The sequence below is a fragment of the Akebia trifoliata genome, chromosome 5, assembly GCF_017979445.1.
Source record: "Akebia trifoliata isolate Shusen 1 chromosome 5, ASM1797944v1, whole genome shotgun sequence".
Taxonomy (NCBI): domain Eukaryota; kingdom Viridiplantae; phylum Streptophyta; class Magnoliopsida; order Ranunculales; family Lardizabalaceae; genus Akebia; species Akebia trifoliata.
The window spans coordinates 6,100,967-6,127,994 of NC_141379.1; the positions used below are offsets into that span (position 1 = coordinate 6,100,967).

General features: G+C 34.3%; 1 protein-coding gene and 1 pseudogene across 4 annotated transcripts; both read right to left on the bottom strand.

Moving 5' to 3' along the window:
* Window positions 1–36: 36 nt before the first annotated feature.
* Window positions 37–2,612, bottom strand: LOC147401257 (malate dehydrogenase, chloroplastic pseudogene; annotated as a pseudogene). 2 transcript variants are annotated; one of them, XR_015178383.1, is made up of 2 exons: window positions 2,468–2,612; window positions 37–1,686 (listed from the first exon to the last, which is right to left on the bottom strand). The product of XR_015178383.1 is annotated as a malate dehydrogenase, chloroplastic pseudogene, transcript variant X1 (transcript). The 2 variants fall into 2 exon arrangements; XR_015178384.1 differs by lacking the exon at window positions 2,468–2,612 and adding an exon at window positions 2,321–2,461.
* A 2,184-nt stretch (window positions 2,613–4,796) lies between these two features.
* On the bottom strand, window positions 4,797–17,209 carry LOC147401258 (beta-1,3-galactosyltransferase GALT1-like). Of its 2 annotated transcripts, XM_086442468.1 has the most exons (9): window positions 16,935–17,209; window positions 12,345–12,407; window positions 10,578–11,692; window positions 9,229–9,461; window positions 8,843–9,124; window positions 7,712–7,840; window positions 7,433–7,612; window positions 5,971–6,078; window positions 4,797–5,351 (listed from the first exon to the last, which is right to left on the bottom strand). In XM_086442468.1, the coding sequence occupies exons 3-9, from the start codon at window positions 11,335–11,337 to the stop codon at window positions 5,142–5,144; spliced, it is 1,902 nt and encodes a 633-aa protein (XP_086298594.1). In that variant the 5' UTR covers window positions 11,338–11,692; window positions 12,345–12,407; window positions 16,935–17,209; the 3' UTR covers window positions 4,797–5,141. The 2 variants fall into 2 exon arrangements, with proteins under 2 accessions (XP_086298594.1, XP_086298593.1); XM_086442467.1 differs by lacking the exon at window positions 12,345–12,407.
* Window positions 17,210–27,028: the final 9,819 nt, after the last annotated feature.

The following is a 27,028-nucleotide window of genomic DNA, read 5'->3' on the forward strand; positions in this document are numbered from 1 at the left end:
AGAGAGAGAGAGAGAGAGAGAGAGTGACAGTGAATATGCATACAAAAGCATGGACACTATTATATAATAACGAAATAGAGTAGCATATTGCATCACAATGTAAAAACAAATTGTTCAAGGCTACGGTACAAAAAAAACAGAAATGAAGTGATACAAAATCATTTGTATTTTGAAGAACATACCAAGATTACACGAAATTCTGCTCTCCTGTTTTCTATTTGAATCACCAAATTATCTTGAACCTCCTACATTTCCATCACCAATCTAAATTTCTCTCTACTTAAGTCACCATCCTAAGATGAGAACCAGACAAGTCTTCCACATGACAAAACTGAAACCACTACTATAATGGATGGATGTAGAACACCCTCCAGTCAGTCCTGTTTTATTACTCTTCCACTACAACTTAGAATAAGCGGTTTGGCCTCAGCTCTCAAACCGGTGCTGGGGTTGCTTGCTTCTGTGCAAATTGCACACCCTTCTCAATGCTGGCCTTCAGCTCTGGCTTAAGAGCTTCAAGAGCCTTCATCTCATACTCAGTCAACCCTTGTAGATCAGCAGAGATCACGGCTTCAACCCCTTTCTTTCCAAGCTTAACCCTTGATGCAAAGAAGGGCAACTCAGTCAGCTCCGACTGGATGTAGGAGCATTCGTAGACATCTGAGTCTCCATCCAAGGCACGGAGAGATGACTCAACAAATCTTGCTGCTGCATACGCCATAGACAGTGTTGCAGACCCTGCACCTGCCTTTGCTTCTACAACTTCTGTTCCGGCATTTTGAATCCTCACTGTCAACTCTTCTACTTCTTCATCGGTAAAAGTTACAGATGGTCTCGTCTTTGACAACAACGGTAGAATAGTAACACCGGCATGCCCTCCCACAACTGGGACATCCACGTTAATGAGTTTCAAGTTTTTCCTCTGCGCAACAAAAGTGTTTGCCCTAACAACATCCAGTGTTGTAACACCAAATAGCTTCTTCGGATTATACACACCCTTCTGCTTCAATATTTCCGCTGCAATTGGTACAGTAGAATTGACAGGGTTGCTAACAATGTGGATAAAGGCATCCGGACAATTGTCAGCAACAGCTTCTATCAAGGTCTTCACTATGTTGGCATTGATGTTGAAGAGGTCATCACGGGTCATACCTGGCTTTCTTGGAACACCTGCTGGTATTACGACCACGTCCACACCTTTCAAAGAATTGGCCAACTCAGATTGCCCGGTGAAATCCAAAACTTGTGAGGGAGTATTGCAATGGCTGAGATCGGCAGCCACTCCTTTCACATTTGCAATATCGTAAAGATGCAATGACGAGACCAACGGGGACATCTTGATCAAAAGCGCAAGGGGTTGACCAATCCCTCCAGCAGCTCCAAGAATGGCCACTTTATAAGTTGAAGCCTGAGGTTGAAGGCGGTTATGATGTTTCTGAGTTTGTTTTTCAGCTCTTGGTGCGAAGGAGGCTCGAATAGCAGCACTGCTTTCCTTGCCCAAGAAGGATGTCTCTGATTCACATCTTACAGAAGACTCTGCTTTGAGACCATTGAAGTTCTTAAGATAGCTCACTGAGTTGAATCTCATGCCATAGGGTTTCGATTTAGATCGTTGGGCACCACAAGATGCAACTGATGCAATTGAAAAAGTCGTTGCTGCTGCTGCCGCCATCACTCTCTCACAATCTAACAAGGAACACGAGCAGAATATCAAGGCTTGACGAAAACAACAAATGAGAATTAATCAAGCAATGTTGAATCTATGAAACTAAAAACAATATGAATTTTTTTTTTTTTAAAGATTCACAACCACATCAAATACGAAACATTAAAAATATCTGATTGTCGAGCTAATCTGTGCCTAAAAAACAAAGCCAAGAAAATTTGAATCTCCAACTTCCTAAGAGTTCCAGCATCCAACTCCATCGAAATTTTAGCAGAAAAGGAAGAAAGCAAGTTTCCATTTAAATTTCAACAAACTTGAGAGAGCATGACTATGAATCGGATCTAAAAACGTTAAAATTCCATTTGAAAAAAAGAATTGAAGAATCAAGCTTCTAATTACAGCTATTAATAAATAAAACACAGAAATCCAAAAAAAAAAGAGTTGAATGAATTCTAAAGAACCACAAAAACAGATCTCCTGCACTCGATTACCAAAAATGACAATCTACACCTCACAAAAAAAAAAAAAAGCAAATAATTTAAATAAAAAAAATGTATAATCTATTTCAGAAAGGCGTCATGGTTCCAAATCAGCTATCAATCAAAAAAAAAAAAATATCTACCAATCAAGTTAATCTACACCTAAAAAAATTACCTTAGAAAAAAGAAGATTTAATCTCAGATCTAGATAAAAAATCTCAGAACTTAGAAATCAATCAAAGATATCTACGAATCGAGATTTTAATATTAGTTACAAACACAGAAAACATGAGATCAAGGAGATAGAAGCAAGGAAAAACACCTGAATTTCAGAGGTGAAGCTTTCGTTGTAAGCTAGCCTTCAATTCGGAGCCCTTTTTCAGATTTTTTCCCCCCTCTCTCTCTCTCTCTCCGCCTTTTTCGGTTCCCCACCTAAAGTGGTCCCCTCCAAAGATTTGGTGAACGACAATCCCAATCAAAATTTCGCTTTATCTACCGTTGGATCTCTTTAGCCCTCTATTAGATCTGACGGTTTAGATTTTCTGTTAGTGTTGAACTTTGCTTTAATCGACGACATGGAGAGTTTGTGTAGGAGTTTTTCTACGTTGCAGACTTTACCAGTGTTGAGTTAGTGATGAGAATCTCGAGGAGAATCGGACTGGGGTGTTGCAACTTGCAACTTGCAAGACATTTTTAAATACAAATAATATAATAAAAAAAGTTCGTCGGTTAGGCACTTAGGCCTAACCCTTGACTTAGGTTTTGTGAGAGAGATAGAATGATATAAATGCCATTATTTTTAACAATAGTCAAACCCCACCCATAAAATTTGTAATCTTTAATTAGTTAACCTCTATAATAAATTATTGTTAATCTATTTCAATCTCGTCTTCAATTCATCATTTTTAGTGTATAATAGAAAATCCTAAAAAAAATTTATTGAAAAAAAATCTATTTTTATTCTCTTAAAATCATTTATTGTTCTTAAGATTTGAAGTTGAAGGAGATAAAATCTTAAAGTTAGAGATGACGGTAAAAATTTTACCTTAAGGTTGAAGATGACTGGATTTTAGGGAAAAAATAAAAGGATTTTCAACTAGAGATTAAAGATGAATGTATTTAGGTCATTTATGTCAGTCTATTAGAGAAGATCTAGGTCGGGCGGCATGTCATCAATTCGAAAATGCAACTTGATGTGACATGTCCAAATCACATAAGAATAGCTTTTTTTTTTTTCCTGCTTATCATGAATATCCCCACCCTTTGAGATGGTGGCTCCAAAGAATTCATTGCTTCATGGGATTTCAAACACTTGACCTACCCTTCCTGGGAAAGCTTATCAAGCTTCAGCTTGCCATCAGGCCAACCTCTTAGGATTACCAAGAATGAACTTACCAAATCTTAATGATTCAAAAGTAAAGTTAAAAGAACTTAGACACACCTTGTAAAAACACAAAGCTAATAGTCTTAGAATATGTGAGAGCATTTTTCGAAAAACTTGAGCTAGACGTGCATCATCTTGATGATAAATTAAGATCTAAATATTAAAGTTGACATAAGAAATCGATCATCTCGACTAACCTAACTTTGAAACAGCCAACTCGTTTTAAAATTTTGGAGGAACACTCCCTTTCACATGACATGTGTCCCCTAATATTTTGAAAGTGATGTTTTTATGAATATCTAATGAAATGATCCCATCGATCTCAATCTAATCATATAGATTAATGAAAATTGACTCTAATGCCCCCATCATCATAATTATCATTATACCCTTAAAAAATCAACGGTTTTTAAAGTCATTTTTCAATATTTGATAAGAGAAGACCGTGATCAAGGGGCATGTCCATAATTTGAAAATATAAAGATATCTCAAAAATTCATAAATGTCATGCGACATATTCTACTGGATGTCACATTTGATAGAGGAGACAAAGAAAGAGATCAAATCAAACTAAACTTTATGAAACTTCTTATTTTAAAAATGAAAATTATGAAGATGTCAGCGTCGTGAGTTGGTAAAGTCTACCAATGGTTTGATCAAAACCATACCTTAACCCACGTACCTACAAAAATGTTCAAATCAAAAAATTGATTGATTGATTGATTCTCTCTTTGTATTTTTGTTTGACTGTTTATTAATAAGAAACCTCCAGACAGAATACAGAAATTTTTGTTTGACTGTTTATTAATAAGAACCCTCCAGACAGAATACAGAAATAAAACCTTATCTAATTGTAGAAGAGAGATTCATTGGCACACCAACTTTCACTCACAAACACACCAATCCATTAGCAATTGAAGGATCTGTCTACATGTAAATTGATGTCATAAGTAAAAGGTGATGTGTCTACAAAAACTCTCCAAATAATAAAAATCACACGAAATCCTACCATGAGTGGAATCTCACTATCTATAAGTCAATTGGATTCCTGTTGTGAACGTAATCTTAGGGTAAAACAACTCTAGGAGTGGAAGTTTGGCATATATATATATATATATATAATCGCGTTGCTTGGTAATTCTTGTTACATACTGCAAACCCATTTGAGTATAAACTTTGCCGCACAATAATGGTCTGTGAGGAGTGCTTTATGCACTTACAATGCTGCAGCACTGACACGGGGTTAATTATGGTATCATTCGTTGCGGAGGTAAAAAGCAAAATAAAATAACTAAAGAATGCAATCAACCTTCAATGAAGGCAGCCGCGAAAAAAATGGCATCACAGCGAACCCTCTATACAAGCATATACCCTCTCTTGTACGTGTACACTCTTGGCTAAATGCTACATATGTTACAGAGATCCCTCAATATGGTATGAAACCCATAGCAATTTTCAACTAATTCCCTAAACCCTAACTACTCATGTTTCCCAGGTAAAACCGTAGCTAGCTACGAACTTGTCACATCTTGTTAGTAGCCATATTTCTTCCAATAACACTCTGGTTAGTTGGATTCTTTCATTCAACATTATTTCCCTCTCTACTAATCAATCAATCACCACAGCATCTAGGCTCCTTTCCCTCTTGCAGCTTCTGCCATAGGCAGAGCATCTCCATAGGACCTTGGTAGTGCGCAACGATGTACCCATCCTTGCACCCTATATTGTTGATCCTCTCCTCATTCTCATACCTAACCTCCAACCCACCTTTCTTCATTTCTGCAACCCAGATGCCCATCGCTACATCCTCCAGCTTGAACATCTGCCACATCTCACATTATCAGCTTTAGATAGGAATACATAATTTGAATACAACAATTAACTGTGCAATATAGGGGCCCAATTGGTAGCTCTAAGCTATTGGTCATAAATCATCTTACTCAGTTAAGAATTGTTTCCACTGTAATAAGGGTGTCAAAGAGCTGAGTTTGCATTTGATAGTTTTTTAATAAGCCCAGCCCAACCCTACTGTTATACTCGAAGGTCAAGTTTTTTTTAGATAAATAGACCAACAGGTATGTTTGGAAATGATTGTGAGAACCAAAGCTGCAAAGCTAGATACAAAGCAAGAGGTGTAACATCATTTTTTAAAGAGGCAACCAGGATACATGTCAGTGGGGCAAACATGCTAGCAAATAGGGATCACTAGGTCAAAGTGGTGAGATTTGATCCCAAGTATGTGCCATTAACACTCAAGATTTTACAAACTTAGCATGCTGACACGATGCACCTCTTTTTGGTCAAGTGCTTTACATTGGGCTTTGAACCCACAGAACTGCAATTTCATTGTGGCAGATGGGTGACTTACATAGTGTAATGCAGAAATAAGAGATACAGCAAGCAAGCATGCTTGCTTGCGTGTGCACATTTGTGTGTCATACCTTTAACTGTCCTTTTTTGTATCTCTTGTAGACCGTCTTCGCGATGTCATGTGACACAATGTAACCAGGACCATGAGCCCAAGGTGGGTAAGTTTCTTCTGGCCATTCCTAAACAAATCAAGATAAGGGTGAGGAAAGATAAGAGCCAAAAAACCAGCCAAATGCAGTACATGTAAACAGATCCTAAAAGAACAAAGAAAAATTAAGAACAGCACGTGAATATCAGAAATAGCCTACCCCTAAAAACCTTGCACGTGACTCTCAGTTGATCCTAAATTCAGCAGAATATTTTAAAAACCAGATTCAGAATTATTGAGCAGACTCAGTCAAGTTTTGACATGTTGACAAGTTTTTCATATCAACCTAAAATTGCATTAGTAGTGAACCAAGCATAGTATAAAATCTCAACATATTTCCATTTCCATAAGGCTTGACAAGAAATTAACAGACATGTTTTTTTGTACATCTTCCCATGGAAAACACTGTTCATTTTGCAAAAAATTTGGCTGAACAATAAATTAGAATGAAATAATCAAATTTCATGTATAAAGCGCAAGATTTCGATGGAACGATAAATAATAAAATTTTATCCAAATATTCTAAAATTATTAAAATAAATAAAATATAAATATAAATTTGTTGAAGAAAGGACCTATAAATTACACATAATATTCATTAATTATTACAAATGAATTATGATTAAGATATATGTATATCATTTTATTTTAAGTATATCTGAACGTTCATTAAAGCGCATGCGTACAACCATCCATGTTCTAATTTCTTGGGTATATTAATAATATATTCATAAATATTTAAAAAATAAAACATATAATTCCTTAATGTAGTACTTAATAATTTGTTCATTTAAGAAAGTATTTTGACATGAAAGTGTAATTAATGCAAAATTCTTCTTCCTATTTTCAAGTAAAATATTTGTTTTGTAGGTCACTGGCTCTAAGATACCAGTGCCAACGCATAGCATAACACTAATAATCTGTATTTCCACACCATATAGTTGTTTATTGTAGTTTGAAGACTTATCAGTGTGTTTGTGTGTGTGTGTGTTATGATATCTATCTTATCATTTCTTACCGTTTTAATGAAAGTTTATCAATATTTCCATCATTTTCATAACATTTATTTTATTTCCATGAAAATTGTATTTATTTCCACAAAATGAAATATTTCAATTTCCTGATTGACCAAAATAGACATCGGAATTTTACAGCTTTACAACAGGTATTGATTGATCTTTCACAATTAGCAACCACTCGTCCATTTAAATGCTTATAACAAGTTAAAGTTGGCAATCGATACTAGGAACTCAATAAGACTGATAAACCAGGCTGAGTTCCAAGTCACAAAGCAAACTTTGAGAGTTGAGTTTGATCCATGTTAGTGTATATCCATATCTAACAAAAAGAAATCCAAGAGTCATCAACCATGCTGCAAGACTTACCTCTGTGCTAATGAACCATTTGCTATCAGGATCCCGATGAGGTCGAGAGTCTGAGTTGATAAGGCCGTATAGTAAACCACGGGTCACATGGATCCTATTTAAAGAGACAATTACCTCATCCACACGCACAAATGCATCATCATCTGTCTTCATTACATACCTTGCTGAAACAATCTGTGTCTGTTGAAGCAAATAGAAGAACCTATCAACTAAAGAAGAGCTCTTCACTAAGCCACAAAGGGAGAACTCTCTTAGTTTTATTAAGTGACAAGAAATTACCCCAAAGATACAGATAGCTACAGTCTTCCATGTGATAAGACTGTAGTAATCGACAAAAGGCATCAGTTGTGTATCTCCGTACGTCCGTGCCTCATTCCATAGCTCCTCATTCACAACTTGGTTTTTGTGCTGCAATGCACCAAAGATTTCAATGATAGGCTCCACAACTATCGCTCTTAGAAAGATAACATGAATATCATTATTTAAGAGAAAAAATGAGGCTCAAAACTGCAAGCAACTAATGTATAATTACTACCTAACAAGCAAAAAAACCTAATTTTTGGGCTCCCTGCAACTAAAAGCTTTTTTCCAACATTCACAATCCCACCAATGTGCAGTTTGGTCTCTTAGTTTTCAAATTTCAACCCATCATTAAACAATGCTCCATCTTAACTATTTGGGGCCCACAACATCAATTCTTTTCTGCCATAAATTCTATCTGGATGACCTGAACCTTTTGTGAACTAACAGAAGAAAATCCACTATTACTACTACTTTTGACCCTAAATCCTAAACTATGATTGTAGTGATTCTTTCAAAGCTGTCTATGTATCAATGCCATGAGCATGTATTGATGTCTGACATAAATACAAAGTATCTAATAGGGCCCTTAGACAAGGCTACAATGTAATGTAACACAATGTTTTTGTTAAACGTCGACAGCTTTGTCACATAGTGTTCGAAGAAAGAAACAGACTAACCTTCTTCTAGAAATCATTATTGTTAATAGAAGAATCATTAAAATAAAGGGTTACACTGCCATATAAGTCGAGATGTGTTGGGACATCTTGACATGTGTATCCATGCCAATACATTTTAAAAGAATCATTAAAATAAAGTGTCATTTTGAGCGGTAATATTTCTTATTTTCTTAGAATAAACAAACAAAAAACAATATCTTCTAGTTTTGCCACATGGTAGAGGTTTCTTTGGCTGAAACTTGACAAAGATAGTTATATAGGTAGAAATGTGGAACCCCTTATTTCCACGATCCTAGTTGCCGCATGCATTGATGACGGTGATTAGTCCCACCACCCTAATTGCTGCATGTAAGGGAATGAAGTCTGCTGCCACACCCTAGATGATGACGATGATAATAATACAAAATTGCAACTTATAATGGGTGCTTACCAGACCAACAAAGAAACGCACTGCAACAGCTCCTGACCGTACAGAAGAATACTGCATCCATGTTCTCCGAACAGCCATCCTACGTTTGAAATTGTTCGCTGTAGAGAAAACGCCAATAAAGAGATCTAATGGCTTGTGAAGGGGCAGAGGAACTGCTCTGAGTGATTCTAGATCCACAATGTGCTCTAGATCCTCTGAGGTCGGTAAGCCACTGGCCAGGACAGAAATTAACTTCAGATCTCCAGAAATCCTTACTTCACTAACAAGCCATGGCTCCAAACTCTGAAAAGATCACCAATCATAAAAAAGAAAACGAGTTTAAACAAAACGAAAGTTTTTTACTAAAATTTGAGTGTAAATCAAGTGAGGAAAAAAACGAGGTTTACTTCACGATAAGCAAAGGATGTTATGTGCTTTCCATCGACTGTCATCTGAATCCCTTCTGTTCCCACCCTAAGAGTGGTAACAGACAAATAACCTTGCTTGAAAGGAAAATAACGTCTCGGTTTACTTCCCTCCTGTACCAATGACGAGCCTCGAGAACCATTGTAATGTTTACCAGATGACAACATTTTATCATCTTTACCAACCATCTCATTGCACTGGACCAACTCGTCCACTGAAAGGAAAAAAGCAATATCATGATATCAGATGAAGGAAAGATATAAGATGAATATTCATAATGTGGACCTCATTGAAATAACTGTAAAAATACAAAAAATCAAAGAGAATTCATAATACAACATTTTGTTTAATAGAAATATCGATTAATAAATAAGAGCCCCGGTTAGAAGTCCAAGAAAATACAAGATGCAATCAAGTACTATGACCAACCAAACACCAAGCCTTAAATTACGTAATTAAAACACTAAAAAATTAAAAAGATTTCACAGAGAACACCCATGCCCAAACCATGGTTTAGATACATAAACTGATAAGGATACATGCACTGATAACAGATATTATACAGGTTGAATGTATTGAGATGAGAAAAGAATATGGAAGATAGGTGATGGCTTCCATTATAAAATTACGACACAAATTGAATAGTTTCGAGTATTAGACTTCCATGTTGCTAAATCTCAAATACCGATAGTAGAAAAGGCCACAAACACTACGTGAGAATAGAATATAAACTTGTAAGAACTAAGAATTAGACATCAGAACTGAAACCACAGCAAGTTTCATGTATCTTAAATATCATAAGCATACATGATCATGGAGCAAGAAACATGAACATGTAAAGGTAGTTTTATTAATATTTTTGGCAACAAACACGACTGGGAAAACAAGCAACACTAAAGTAAAGTAGGGCCTAGATGCCTCTATTTTAAACTAACCCAAGAATCACATCATGGAAAAGAGGTGGGGAGCAGAAGATATAAACAAGCCAACAAGGTGTTGCTTATATCATGTGCAAAATCAACTTTTTTACTATGCCCAACAATATTGGAATATTACACATCAATCTGAAGGCAGTTTGTTGAATGATTTTCAAATACTAGGTCCACAGTAACGTGAAAAGTAAAGAATGTACAATGGCTGAAAATACAGAAACAGATCCTAATTATAATTGATGGGACAAGTATAAATGCATGTATTCTAGAAAACAACATAAGAACAAAATTAAATGATCATGCTCCAAATAAATCAAGAACACCAAATTTAAATAATAGACCATAAGAATGACTTCCAGCAGTATCAATTACAAGAGCACATTCACATGAATCTATACCTTTCTTATTATTCTCGGGAACAGGAGACGGACACCGCTCCTCTTCACCCCAGTCATGAGCTATGGTCCATGTGTTTTGGACAATAACAGGATCCTCAGTTATCTTATCACCATGAAGACGGACATTGTAATGCAAAATAATGGGGGGATCTGGCTCGCCAGGAAGCGGTTGCCCTGTTAAGTCGATACGAATGTTACCAAGAAGGCCACTTGGAATACCGATAATAGTAATGGAAGAACCCTGGATCAGGCCACATGGAATCTGTAACTTGTATCCACCAAATTCTGTAACATTCATTTTATTAATATAGGAAGGACATTGTTTCTCCTTCATCTTTTGAATGGAACTTTCATTTTTAGAATTGAGTTTTTCCTCTTTTACTGAGGTCATTAAGCTATCCCATGCAACTCCAGCTTGTTTCATAGCCTCTACTGCATTAGGTAAAATCCCAGCACGACTAATTATGTGGTTTAAATGGTTCCATGTCTGCAAAGATTGCTGTTCTTCATAAGAGAAATTCCTCCGAGTAAAAAGAGTGGAAGCTAACCTATCAGCAGAAACTACTTGAGAGTCAGTTTCTGGATTTTGAACTAGTGGAATCCCAGCATGCACCCATTCAAGAGGATTAGTTCTATTGAAGAAAGGGCTTGAAAGTGAACCTTCCCCAATGGGATCTTTCATTATGCCATACCTCAAAACCAGTAACATAAACAAGGATGCAACTACAACACCTCCATACCACCTCTTATATGGAACCATTACATCCAGGATTAGTGCCTATGCTTCTGGAAAAAAGAACTTATATGGTAATGGAAAATATCACTTCTTGGGTCACTAGCATACTAGTGAGTCTCTGAAATGTCATTTCAAATGAAACCCGTCCATTACATCCAGGGACTAATAAACAGGAAAAACAAGCCATGTTTGGATCGAGGAAGTCAGTCCACAAATTAGACATCATCAGCCACAAATTAGACTAACCATCAAAGTTCGTGATTGTGGTTTCAACAACAATGCAACCACAGAAGCAATTCTTCAAGAAGCTTCCATGATAAAATCCTAGGTACCAATTCAATCAATCTTCAAGAAATACATATAGTTTGTGCTGTGATCCCTGCAAACAAAAAAAAAGTTTTGGGTCAAAAGATCTACGAAAAACGAAACAAGAAGCAAACATTTCACCAGCTATTAAAGCTCAGGTGTCAATAAAATGCGATATGTAGAATGAATAGCTATGTAGGAACAGACACTGATGTCTGACATGGCAACTGTCCCTGGAAATGAATTACAACTTTGTTTCAGTATGAAAAGGTTGTTAAAAAATAAATGAAAAGTAACAGAAACATCCACAAACTTTATCTGTTCAATAACTTAATAGATACAACATGGTCTAAATTCCATTCCATTTCAGTATGTTTCACTGGAACAGAGCATTCCAGTTTTTGGCTGAGTCATGAACGAAACATTAACTCCAAAATGTTGACTGTTTCGGATTGTCACAGAATGTTACAGTCAAGACCATCTTGATTTTCTCCTGAACAAAACATTTCCCCGAGATGGATTTTAAACTTTGGATATAAGTAGACTCATAAGAGGGAAGAATGTCAAACAACTATTATTTACATGTTTTAACAACTTAATAGAGAAGTGCAAGAAAAACAGAACACCCTCTTTCATTAATCATTTTTTAATAAAAAAATATTAAAACTTCGGGACATACCAACATGGTCCATATAACGTGGACATAAAGCTCAATAAATGAATACCTGGCATAGAGTTGTAACAAAAGTCATGCCATCCAATTGACTCAAGACTCCAAATTCCCAGAGCTGAAATACATCTTGCACGTTTAGACGTTAGAACACATGACATCATGGGTATGAATCATAAAAAGAGCTGCAATTGGTACTCCATCTTTTACTTATTACACCCCAATTCAAAATTAAGAAAATAAGTGAATGGTTGAGAATAAGTAAAAGTTGGGGTGCCAATAGAATCTCTCTTGTTTTTTTGGGTTTAGGATTTTATATGAGCCTAATCAAAATTGCTGAAATTGTTTGAACGATTGTTATAATGTTGAGATTATAAGTTGAGCCAAACCTTTATAATGTTTGAAGAGTGTGTTTTGATCTTTAATTGAGGTGTGCAAAATAATTTAAGAGATTTGGGTGTAATAAGTAAAAGTTGGGGTGCCAATAGCAGCTCTCCTCATAAATTATGAATATAAACATATTTATGAATATGGAGTTTCCGTGAAGTTCTATATTAAACTGTTTCCAGTAGTAAACCCACCGTTTGGATAATAAAATCCATTAGCAAGTAAAGAACCAAGTTACCACTCATTATGGATACACATTTCTTAGCCATGTAAATAATTTGCAGATACAACTACCAAGCTAAACCACTACATACAAGAGGCAGCTGAAAGTCACATGCCAATCGGATATTCAAATTCCAATTGATTCAAGATTCTAAATTCATGGAGGTGAAACACATCTTGCACGGATAGACCAACATTGATGTCATGAGTATAAATCAAAATTTATGAATATGGAATTTCCATAAAGTTCTACATTAAACTGTTTCCAATTGTAAACCGAACTTTTGGATAATAACGGGCGGATTTACAATGGAGGCACTTGCCCCACAATTTTTTAAAAAAATTACTTTTTTCTCTTGATAATTTGATTATTTTGAGTTTGCCCTCATGCCCACCCCACTCAAGTTTTTGGGTTTATTTGAGTGATATTTGGCAATTGCCCCCACCCCCACTGATGACATTGCCCCTTGACTTCAGTCTTTATCATTGACTAATGATAAATGACCTAAATGCCATTCTCTTCAACCTCAAACAAAAACCATTGAATTTTCTCCTCAAATTCATGTTCTTCAACCTTATCGGGAAACTATAGTTTGCCCCCTCTACAAGAAAATCCTAGCTTCACCCCTGGATTATAAACTCCATTAGCAGGTAAGGAACCATAATCATGCATTCAAAAAATCAACAAATCGACTAAATTTTTATGCTCATTGTCATCAGCTAAAAGAAGCATGCACTTAGGCCACTTAATGTGGAATGTAACCAATTATGAGAATTACTACAATTTTATTTCGCCAGTGGCGAAATCTTCCCAGTCGAGGAGACTTGATGGGGACATCAAATTTGGAAGAGTAGATTTTAGTTTTTATTTAGACTCTTATTTTAAGGCTTTAATTTTATGTTTTTTGGGTTTATTTTCATGTTTTATTGGCCCATGGTCTTAGTATAATATTTAGGGGCAATTTAGTAACTTTAATTTGTCTTATATGAAAGTTTATTAAGATTTGAAAATTAGGATAGAGAAAGTTACGAAAAATAGGTTTATTTATTTGGTATTTTAGTTTGACTAGGATTTTTGATTTATTTTTTGCATTAGGATTTTTTTTAATAATGAATGAACAATGAAGAATGATGAATAAAAAGAAAGCTTGAGCTTCATCTTCACAACAATGGGTGTGGTGTGAGGCCATTTTGGAGTGAAACCAATATAATATTCTTTTCTTTTAGTCTTTATTTTTCTTTTCTATTCTTTTGTTTTTCTTGATTTTCTTTTAGTTCCTTGTTCTTAATTTTCTTGATTCTTGATTCTTGGTTCTTGAAACTTACAAACCTCAACACTTAATCATTACCCCATAAACCTTAACCTTTAACCCTTTTCTTCTTTCCCGTCGTAATTGCGCAAAAAAATATATTTTACTTTTAGGTTTACCCTATCCTAGCCCAAATCATAAACCCAATATCAAATCCTTAACCTAATCCAAAATTCCCCAACCAATTTCCCCAATTCATCAAATTTCTTATTCTCCCCTCATCATCCTGCACCAACCACCCTCAGAGATTTATCCCATAAATTACTTGGTATGTGTAGGGGGAGGGGGCAACACGTGCCCCGAGAATTATTCAGGTGATTTAAGAGGTCCGGATATCTCTGTTCTAAAAAAAAAGAAGCATGCACTTAAGGAAAACCCACATACAAATAGGAGGTGACACGCTTGTCAGAAGAAAAATAAAATAATTCAACCCATCTTCCACGAATCCCAGTTTGTGTTTATTCCCTAACCATAGTTGCAACAATGTACAAGTTGGCAAGCCATGGTTCTCAAAGGTGGTTATAGAACTTGAGCTCAAATTGCAGTCAACAGAAGACTATAGTGATAATTATGTTGAAAGTCATAAGCCTTCTATAGGAGGTTACTCCAAGATTCATTGCTGTGTCTAGTAGTTTTAGCAATCCCATATAGTATTCAATCTTTGAAGCTTAATTTAATTGCTTTGGTTGCTTGAGCTTGAGAAAACTTTACAGGTCAAGGAATGCCTCAAAATCACTATTGTTTATAGTGTAAGCACGAAATGCCAATAAATACCATCTGACCAGCAAATGACTGGATTGTGACCTCACTACAATACAGATACATTAAGCCTTCAAATAATTTGATTACTCTCCAGCCCTGAAAGGGTGACAAAATGAACAATGATTGATAACCAAATCCAAATCCTTCTCCACTAGATAGAAAAGAGGTCATCCAATTTAAGGCTTTAGCATTCCATCTTTTATATGCTTTACTTTGCAAATTTCCACATATCTTTACATTTTTAAACATAAAAGATTCAAGGAAGAGCTTTGCACATTCTCCCAACTTCCAATGATGCTTTACATCCAGCAATGATTTCTCCAAATATAAGATGATTTATCTTCTAAGAACACCCCCCCCAACCAAAAAGAAAAAAAAAAAAAACGACTCTAAAAGCCACTATAGTAATTCTAGAATTTCTCAATTAATTCCATAAAAAGACGTTAGTTACTGAACGAATCATGTTCCTCCGTTCCACTCTGTCCAAAGCAATGTTTTCTATTAGTGAAAGTGTTTCCATATCTGATTTCAATATCTCAATGCACGGTCTTTTAAGTCTTCCTCTCACTCTTTTAAGACATCTCATTGGAATATTTCTTCTAATTGGAGCTATAATTGACCTTCGTTAAACAATGTCAAAACCATCTCATCAACTTTTTCTTAGTTTATCGCCTCTGGGAGCTAATGATACATTTTATTGAGTGTGTTCATTTCTAATTTTCTCTTTCCTAGCCTTTCCACTCATCCATCTCAACATCCTTGGCTCAACAACGCTCAACTTAGATGCTTCTTGACCGCCCAAAAAGATTCATCTCCATAAAAGCATAATTGGTCTTACGAAGACTTCTTACTGCTGTCTTGGTATTCATCAATCACATAGCACTCCAAAAGCACACCTCCCCTTAAGCCATCCAGCTTTGATAGTATGGGAAACATCTTCCTCAATCTCTCAATCCTATATATAATAGACCCAAAGTTGATACTTGATATGATACAAACAAGAAATATAACATTCAGCAAAATTAATTGCTTAAAAAAAATTAAACATAATATAAATTGAGTAAGAAACCAAAACAGAATGAGAACATACATGTGGTTCTAAACTTCTTAACTTCCCTAGATTGTTAAAACTACCTATCAAACAAAAAAAAAAAAAACCATTGTCAAAACTAGGTAAGGAACTTTGATTTCTTTCAATGGTTTGAAAGGAAGAGAGCCAAGGAAGTATGATAGAGGATCTGTAAGCAACATTTGAACAGATCCCCCAGCACAATCCATTACATTAGAATTGAACCACCATTTCAAGAGTCATAAAATAATTTGGGAACAAATTAGTCTAAGAGTATTAAAAAAAAAAAAAAAACAACCTAAAATTCAAACACAATTTCAAAATGAAACGGAAATTTTGAGTTCTCAATTACTAAATTTTACTTCATTTGACTACTAAACCAGATAATTCAACTCGTCTGATCCAAAATTTTCATCACAACAGTCTTGTTCAACCAGTCAAAACCCTGTCTTGAAGAAAACATAGTACCCCCACCCAAAAACAAAACAAAAAAAAAAAATAATAATAATTAAAAAAAAAAAAAAGAGAGAGTAAAGTTTCAATATTTAACAGAATCATAAAAAAGTCACCAAACCATACCATCCGCCAAATCAGCCAAAATCTTCCATTTTTCACAAATACAAAACTAATTTTCTTCAACAATCTTCAAGGAAATCAAACAAAAACTCAAAATCAGTAACGAAAGCTATAACCTTCAAACAGATCGGAACACCAAAAACTCAGATTTCACTAAAAAAAACAACTCGAATTACTTAATTCAACTAAAATAAACAAAATGCAGTCAAACAACATCACACACAGCTCCAAATTTCACGAATTTCCACTCAAAATGACGCCATTAAAGATCACAAAGCAGAGAAAATGCTCCAAATCAGCTGCACAGAGAGAAATTTACCTTCGAATATCGAGGAACACGAACTAGGGAAACAGAGAGAATGAATTCGTCTCTCCTCTCTCTCTCTTGTTCTCTTGAACTTGAAGTCTACGCCAAAGTCGTAAAAAAAGAAACCGATCTATTGTGAGTCTTTCCAACTCCTAAGTCCTTGAGAAGAAAACGTGTTGTCCAGTCAATTTACAATTTTGCCACAACAATCTCTCAGTCAAACATTAAAATTACAGATTTGCCATTACTGATTCCCTCATTTCCTCTCTCGTTCGCAAGAACCAAGCCATTTAATTGGAAAACTATCTTTATTATGTCAAAAGCCGCTCTTTTTTTTTATGAATCACAATCGAAGAAGAAGGTGCCACCTGTCAATATTAAATTATAAAATTACCCTCGTATCTTTGCTTAATGACAATAATGGGTGATTCACATCATAGGTAGTGTAAGACTAGGGGCATTGGGCTTTTTCTGGGCCCACAAAAACATTAGTTTGACCTTCGCCATTCTCTTTTGGTAATTTTTTAATTAAGCAGAGGTTTACTCGGTCATTCAATTCAAAGATGAGTAGGGATCCAGAACGGTGTCCCCGTACCTAACTACCGTCAGGTGGCACCCCATTTTATACCACGTGGCACTTTTGAGGACCTACTAACCATATGAATATGTGGTCCATCCTTCGGTGAACCTAGCTACAAAAGAGAATACTATTTGACAACTTGTATCTACTAGATGTAATCTCTTAAAAAAGAGTTTAAATCCAACGATTAAAAATCATTCTTAAGACAATGCTATAATCAATGGATGAACATCACCAATCAAACATATCTTTTTGTGTGTAAATTCACTAAGGGATGGACCATATATCATATGGTCAGCGGGTCAACAAAAATGCCAAGTGGCATAAAATGAGGTGCCACCTGATCGTGGTTAGGTACAAGATACCGTTCTGTATCCTTACTCTTCAAACATATATTTTGGACGGACAAAATATTTGATTATTAATAAGAAAATGCTGGAAGGAAACAAATGGAGACACAAGGGTGAAACAAATAATGTGGTGGCGCACACATAAAAGTAAATGCAAAAAGCATCTACAGTAATGTGCACCACCACGTCATTGTGGCACCCCCTGTGTCACCCCAGCAGTACTCTTATTAATATCGCTGGGTGCAGGTTTCTTCTTCTTCCTCTTCTTTTCCTTTTGGATGCCACAAGTTTATAAAGTATAAAATTCTAAGAACTTTAAAAGGAAAAGATAAATTAGTTTCATGTTGGATTTCAATTTTATATTTGGGAGATCAATAGTTTTCTATTTTCAAAATCTTAGATTTGACCAAAGAAATGTTTTATTTATTTATTTATAAAATTTCTTTTTTCAAACTTAATCTAATTTATTAATTTTTGAGGGTCGAGATGTCATTTGGACCAATGTGACAGTACATGTGGCCCAAATGAGAACCTCAGATCAAGCTCTACATGGTCTTTCGGTCTAGGTAACCTTATATGTAAATGGGTTAAGATTAGGATACATTCTTATGTTGAAAGTTTAAAAATGGGATGATTTTTTGTAAGGATGATCTCCTTATCTATTCTAAAAGTTTTAATACCATAAAAAATTATTTACAAATTTGATATTCTCACCATAGAGATTATCATCAAGAAAAATCAATTTATTATGAAACTTTTAACTCATGCAGGACAATGATTGTGAACTTATCACAATCTTATATACATATATAAGTTATTGGATGGTACATCAGATTGATCTAATCTCAACATCTCATGAATAAATACACCATTTTTTATTGTTCAAATGTCTTTTTGTTGTTGGAAAATGCTGGAATGACACAAACGGAGACACAGGAGTGACACAAATGACGTGATGGTGCACACATAAAACGAGTTAAAAACATCTACAGTAATGTGCACGCCACCACATCATTGTTTCACCCCTGTGTCCCCCTTTGTGTCACCCGAGCACGACTCTTAATTGTTATCATTGATGACATAGGTAAATATATAAGATGAGTATTTTTGCTCCCCAAAAAACATAAACTATACAATAATTTGATGTTTTGCTTGGGACCTATGGGGGATAGCTGGCTACTTATGTTGTTGAGAACAAGATAAACATAAGTCTTGGAAACAGAAATTGAGAAGCGCGTTTGGGGCTGGGCAAGTTTGACATTGGATAACCATGCTAGAGAAGTACTCTCATGTTTATGGAAGTTGGGATTATTTTTGGAGGGGACAACAATCGGTTTCCAAAATCGGAGGCAAAGTTGACGTTCCATGATTATTCAACTTATAAACTTAAGTTAGAAGTTTCAAAATGGCTGATTGTGAGGATGATCTCCTCACCATACAGATCATCCTCACAAAAATAAACAGCTCATTCCGAAATTTTTAGCCCATATAGGACCAAAAGCTTTGACTGTTTTTTGACTCTTGAACCTAACGATATTATTAGGATAAAAATAACTTACAATTTGTGGATTTTGTCAAAATAACTAGAATGCTCATATGTAAAATAAAGCACCAATTGATATAGTTTTGAGTGGGAAAATTACTTACTTTTGGGTAGTAACTTGATAATCTATTTACTAAACTTTTTCCTTCTCCATGCTCCATCACCTTAATAAAAGTTGTCAAGTACCTAAAGTACCATTTGCTCACCCGTCTCTTAATTTTTATTTTTATTTTTAACATAACTAAGTTTTTCAATGGTGATTACTTTCTATTCCAACAATTTTTCAATGTCAATGATAAATGAAAAATGATATACTCTTAAGTTTGAAGAATTAGATGTATCTTTTGATCTATTTTGACAATTTGTGAGAATGAATAATGAAGAGTAACTATATATTCATAATTTTAAAGATTTTGTCTTGACTTTTTATCCAAATGTCTATTTCACTATTATTATTTATGCATTTTTGGGCAAATCTATCCATTCTTGAGCTCAAAAAAATTTTAGAAAGTAAAAGTAAACTTAAAATCATCAATATCAACGTTCAAATCGTTCGTTTGACATTTTTTTTAGGGGATAGACCATAGATAGATAGCTATGAAAGCTTATACAATTGACTACCTGTGGCCATGGTGTGATAAGCCAAAAGAAAAAAGATCATTTAAGGGTTTATCTAATGGAGGACAAAGTGAGAATTTTAAAAATGAGAGTAAAAAAGATAAAAATCCAGCATACAGTCAATGGTAAATTATTTCCCATAAACGATAAAATTGAAAGCAAGTACAAACAGAATGTGGCTTCTAGTGTTCGTAGAAAATTAGAAGCGTAAGTCAGAATTTAAAGAAAACGTAAAGTTTGGATCAATAAGTGTCAACTCTCAATGCCAAAAGCATTGAAAGCACTTCTCTAACGCATTAATTCCCAAACATAACCTTGTGAAAATGCATCTCCAATTAGAATTGATTTTGTGTAACCGATTCACATGTCATCGTCCACTAATAGCTACAACACATCTACCTTAAATACACTTTAATCAATCGTTGAATGGCATTAGTATCAATTAACTTAGTTTCAGTACTAACTATTGAGTACCAATACCATAAATCGATCAGGGATTTTGTTAACATGTGGCCTAAGGGCACACGATAAAGTGCATTAAATACACTTTGGGATCTTATTTTAATATCGAAATTACCCTCAATTTTTTTTTTTAATTATCTAAAATACCCGTAGGTGCTTGTTTTCAAGGTGTATGTAAAGCATTTTCAAAGGGCACAAGTTAACGAGACTTTAATATCAGTTATAGATATTTGTTAGAGTCCAATTGTAGCTAATGGGTCAATTCAAGCATCCTTTGAAAATGATGTGTTGTAACCATGTTCAAATTGTGGTAAGAAGTGTTGAAGGATTCATGATTCTGGATATAGTGGAATAAAGGAATATGATTCGTTAATTAATCGACTCCTTGAGATATAAGCTTTTGATGGGACTTATACTGCAAACCTAATTAATTTTTTTTTTCCCAATATTTTCTGCACAATAAATATGTATCTATTATTTCATTAAATAGGTTTCCATTTTAGTTAAATTGATATTTAGAAGGAACCCCCATTGATACCCCTAGTTGAATTAATTTTTTTTTTCCCAATATTTTCTGCACAATAAATATGTATCTATTATTTCATTAAATAGGTTTCCATTTTAGCTAAATTGATATTTAGAAGGAACCCCCATTGATACCCCTAGTTGAATAGTGGAGAACTGATTGCACCATCTTAGTAGCTTTTAGGACTACTTTAGAAAAAAAAAAAAATACTTAATAACCTTTGATATTACGATTTTCTCGTGAAATCCTCATAATTTTTTATTCCCTACTTAACAATTAATCTAATTAAAAGTGTTAGGTCAACTACCATATGAAATGATTTGAAATATTCAAAACACCCTTTCAAGTACTAAAGACTCCTTCTTAGTCTCTCTAATCATATTTAAGAGTTCTAATAGTCAATCAATTTGAATGGCGAAAGACAATGAAGCACGATATCTAAAGAAAAAGGTTTTAAGTTATTTAATATCATTTTAATTGTGAAAAATCAATGATGAAACAATAGTTTTAAAAGCAACAATTTTGTAACAAAATAAATAAATCTAAGCTACAACTTCATGAGATGGTCTATGGGCAGTGACACCGCAAACTTGAGTTCGATTCTCACCAACCTTGAGTCACTTCTCTCATTAAAACTTAGGCTTGTTAATTAAAAACCGACTTCATGAGGTAAATAAAAAAGCCTTATTAGCTGGATTTGTTAAGTTTACGTCCAAAAGTTATCGAGCATTTAGTAAGAAAATCTTATTGAGGGAGAGAACCTTGTTTGTTACTTACGACTATAAAGTTGGTTAGTGTGTCTAGACTTTCATAATGACGTCTCAAATGCAAAGTAACTTTATTTGCGGACCACCCACCAAATAATCTTTCAATAGCCATTAGTAGCCATACACATCGAAATTCAATTTGATTGATGATAGCTTGCCTTAGAATTTAAGTATTTAAAAAAATAATCTATCAAATAAATTTTTAGTGTGCAAGTCAAGTCAATGAGGATGAATATGACCACCATTCATGTTGTCACCAAAGCAAATGAGTGTGTCACTTCTTATACTTTTTTGGTACCGTGCTATCATCACCATGACCATCATAATCAAAGTTTTTTTCAGGTTTTAAAGTGTTAGGGTCTATGAACAGTTGTTCTTGACTTTTTGTACCTTGGCTTCTCCATCACCCTTGACTTTTTTGTTTTTGAAAGCTTATCTAAGTTAAGGCGGACCCAAACCAGCTACAACCTCACATAATGCATTCCCCTCTTATCCTGAATAAAGATAGACAAAAGAGTAATAGAGAGAGAAGTACGATCCAAAACAAGGTAACCTGAACTACTAACTCCCTTGAGTTACCCGTTATATTAAATGTTAGAGAACTTTGAATATTTTAAAATAAAATAAAAACTTCATGTTATTTTCAGTCCAACCATTGCATGGAATTGAAATAGATTTTTTTAGTAATTAATTTAAATTAAAATAAATTTTTTTTTTTCAAGTTGCATTCCTTGTCCCTTGATTTTTTTTATCCAAAGTTGCTTTGGCAAGCAATGATCCATGTCTTTAGATTTGAAGGATGTTTAAGTACTTTCTATTCGCTCATTTTCGCTCATTTTGCACATATAACTCAACTACAAATCTTATTTTATTCTCCTTACAAGTTTCATTATTGAGAAAATTTCCAAAACTTGATCAACTTTTGACGAAATTCCATTTGAGGCTCACTATTCATTTTTATTCCCAAAATGTGAACATCAAGATCATAGATTTTTCAAGTGACGATATCGTAGGTTTAAATTGTCAAACTCACAGATTCGCAAATTTTCAAAACTTGATCAACTTTTGACGAAATTCCATTTGAGGCTCACTATTCATAGATTTGTTTGAGTAATAGCAATGAGATTCTCCAATATCATGCTAAGAATAGTTAGGATTTCTAAAAGAAGATGTCATTCGTTTGATGAGAAATAAAAAGTAATATCGAAAATTAGAGTGGTTGAAGCTGAAGCAATTACTTTCGAAGTAATAGAAAGAAAAGCAACGACTGAAGTGGGAGAGTCAGAGTCAAAAGAGGATTCCTCACTTCTTTCTCTCAGATGGGTACATTTGAATTCCAATACTATTGTACTTCTCTCACACAAAATATTCCCTTCCCACTCTTCAAAATATTCCACCATTCCCACTCTTCTGGATAGAGGGTTGAGGGGAACCGTGAGGAGAAAGATTACCACTAGATGAGCCAGTACCTTAGTCATTTCTAGGGCAAAATTCATGCCCATTTGTTGCAATATTAGATGATGGGGTCATCATCAGTACCTAATGTCATATGGCATGGCATGGGACATTATTTAGGTACCATTGTCGCATTTGCATATACTTTCACTTGTGTGGACATGTGCTTGTCAATTGCCTTGGTGGTGGTGGGCTTTTTATTTTATTTATTACTCAATGATCCATGTCTTTAGATTTGAAGGATGTTTAAGTACTTTCTATTCGTTCATTTTCACTCATTTTGCACATATAACTCAACTACAAATCTTATTTTATTCTCCTTACAAGTTTCATTATTGAGAAAATTTCCAAAACTTGATCAACTTTTGACGAAATTCCATTTGAGGCTCACTATTCATTTTTATTCCCAAAATGTGAACATCAAGATCATAGATTTTTCAAGTGACGATCTCGTTGGTTTAAATGGTCAAACTCACAGATTCGCCACTTTTAACGAGATCATCACTATATAAACCAATGAGATTGTCATTTTGGAATAAAATACCAATAAGATTATCACTTGAAAAACTTGGGATCTCATTGTTCTTGCTTTGGGAATTAAAATGAACAATTATCAACTTGGAATTGAACTTTCGTTATATTAAGCTCACGAAATTGTAATTTACCTTTCATTATTTTAATAATCAAAGTGATCATAACTATTTTGGCCTTCAATGAAGAAAAATAATTGGTTTGACATGTGGTGTAAATGACATCAACAATGGAGAAAATTTTCAATGAAGAAAAAATAGTTGGAGGGATTAGGGTGTAGAAAGGTGGTTCTTGTATAACGGTTTGTAACCGTTTTAATATGAATAAATGGGCCGGGCTTGTATTGGGCCGACGTTATGCAGCAAGGCCATGCTATGCTTGGCCCAACTCATGCAGTTCAATTTGCTAGTGGGGATGAGTGAGTAAGGTGGTGTTTGTTTGCGTTATTTTTCAGCGCTTATTGCTGAAAAAAAATTAAATTCAGCACTTTTGTCAAAATAGCATGTTTGTTTACTCTATATTTTCAGCGCTTATTGCTGAAAATAAGTGAAAAAAATTCAGCACTATTTTGATGCTGAAAAAAAGTGCTGAAGCGGTAAACACTTCGCTTTTTTCAACACGGACAAGTATGCTCCTTGTTTTTTTGAACATGGACAAGTATGCCCTTATTCTTAAAAGGATATTACCTCTTATATCCCATGGATAAGTATATAAACACTCCACATATTAATAAACCCACATCATGACTAAATTATTTTGTCTTATATGGGTTAAAAGTTTTGGAATGAGTTGATTTTTGGTGAGGATGATCTCTACAATGAGGAGATCATCCTCACCAAAAATCAGCATATCTTGAAACTTCTAACCCTATCAAAACAAGTTCAAGAACCGTAAATTGTCCATTTTTTTTTTTTTGAAAACTATTTTTGACGAGTTAAAAGTTTCAAAATAGACTGATTTTTGGTGAGGATGATCTCTAAACCATATAGACCATCCTCACTAAAAATTTGCTCATTCCAAAATTTTTAACCCATATAAAAAAAAAAAAAAAATCCTTATTAATTCATAGGGTGGTGCTTTTATAATTACACATCCTTCATTTTCATCGAAAATTATTCATCCAAAATTAAGTTCTTTTAAAGTTGATTTCAAATTTTGGTGACTTGTATGACATTATTATTTTTAATTTGAAATTTGTGGGCTTTTATAAATAGAAATTATTATTTATAGATTGAAGATTTGAGTATTATTAATTATTTAAAAATAAATTGTATTTTAATTTTATAAGAAATAATATATTTTATTGTGTTTGACAATAAATAAGCATTTGAAACATGCAAACAATGTATAATATGATTGTAAGGGTAACAAAGACAATTTACCAGTTTCAGCAATGTGTAACAAGCATGATTCAGCATCTAAACAAACAACTTTTTCAGCACTTAAATTCAGTGCTTATAAGTTTCAGCGTTTAATGCTATTCAGCACTTATTTTTTTCAGTTTAACAAATAGCACCTAAGATAAAAAAATGGATAGGGAAACCTAATGGGCCTGAATTTTAAACCCAAGTCCGGACCTTTTATTATATGGGCCTTGTTCGGCTACGTCTAAAATCAAACGAGGCCTAACTTCAACTACCAATCTATGGGCTGGACTTTTTATGTAGACATTTATTCCATGTACATACACACATCAAATGAATGAATGATTGAGATACGTGAACTCATATGTAAACATGCAATCCCAACCATTAAAACATGAAATCTAAGGGTCATGACATCTTAGAGATACGTGACAAATATATGGGATTCATGCCTTATTCCACTCGTTGGTTTTTATTTATTTATTTTAATGGTTGGGATTATCTGTTATATATGAGTCATTTTTCACGAGTCTACGGATCTTGACTCATATATAGGTCAATCAAACCGATCAAGTAATCATATTAATCACGACCATTATTATGTATTCGAGAAGTTGCTTGAGTTTTTCATGATTGATTATTTTTATATCTCGTTTCTTAAAGGAATTGAAATTAGTCTTTTATCTTTGAATTGGTCGTTCTTGTGTAAATGAAGTCTTTTATCATATATTATTTTAATTCATTTCTCATATTTATAATCATGGGCAGCATTCGGGGGGCCGACCCTAAAGAGAGCCAAACATTTTTTAATAAAGTATTTTTTTTATTAAGTTATTTAATTTAGAAAACAAATAAATCATGAATAATTCGAATTAGTTAAAAACTCGATTTTTTTCAAACAATTAAACTGCACAACTATATTACTTAGTTCTTGTATAATTTGAGAATTATTCATTAAATTGCGAACTATGTTCTAGTTTATAACTAATCTCGTTAATGGTGTTTTGTTGAGTGGTCAAAGGAGAGGAAGACCAGATCGTTAGGTTAAGTACGTAAGTAATGAAGTATGTAAGAGGCATTGACTTCTTGATGATTATCCTTTGTGATGTAAGACCTGACATGTGGGCCATGATGTGTTCTCTTACATTTGTCCTACTTGTTTGCTTGTCTGGCTGAGGACGGCTTTGTTGTTCCAATCTTCAACAATGACACTTTGAAATAGACACTAAGGACAGTCAAGGGCAAAACTGTCATTTAGTCATATTTGATTAAAATATGATTTTTCAGGACTTCTACTTCTTTTAGTAGTCAGTTTCTGGAGCTTCAACTGATTTCTGTAAAGAACAGACCTTTAATATCCAAGTTCCAACGATTTTGATTCGAATTTATTACTATTGGCCCAACCCTTTGCAATTTCAAACTCTAAAAATCACGCTGATTGGTGATTTTTAGCCATTCGATTGGAGCATTAATTATCGTCCTGGCCTAGAATCCATATAAATTGAGATAGATATTATATCACCCATGGGTTTTGGTGCGAGATGATTAGGGTTGTAAATGGGCTGGGTCTTGGTTTTACTTTTGATAGTTTTTGAATGGGTCAGACAAAATGATCCAACTAATTTTTTTTTAAAAATTGGGCCCCCATGTCGGTGAGTCATTCTTGACAACCACGTTTACTTGGAGATCATCGCTTACATACATTTGATGAAGCAAGGAAAATGCTGAAGTAACATTGACGTTGACATTGTTTCACACATTGCTGATGTGGATGTGTGTACAGAATCATAAAATATTTTCACCGAGATACGAGGGAGAAGCATACATGATTATGTGCACAAGAATGTGTGAAACAATGTCAATTTCAATGCAACTCTAACACGGCTCTTTTAGCAAATATGACTCATTTC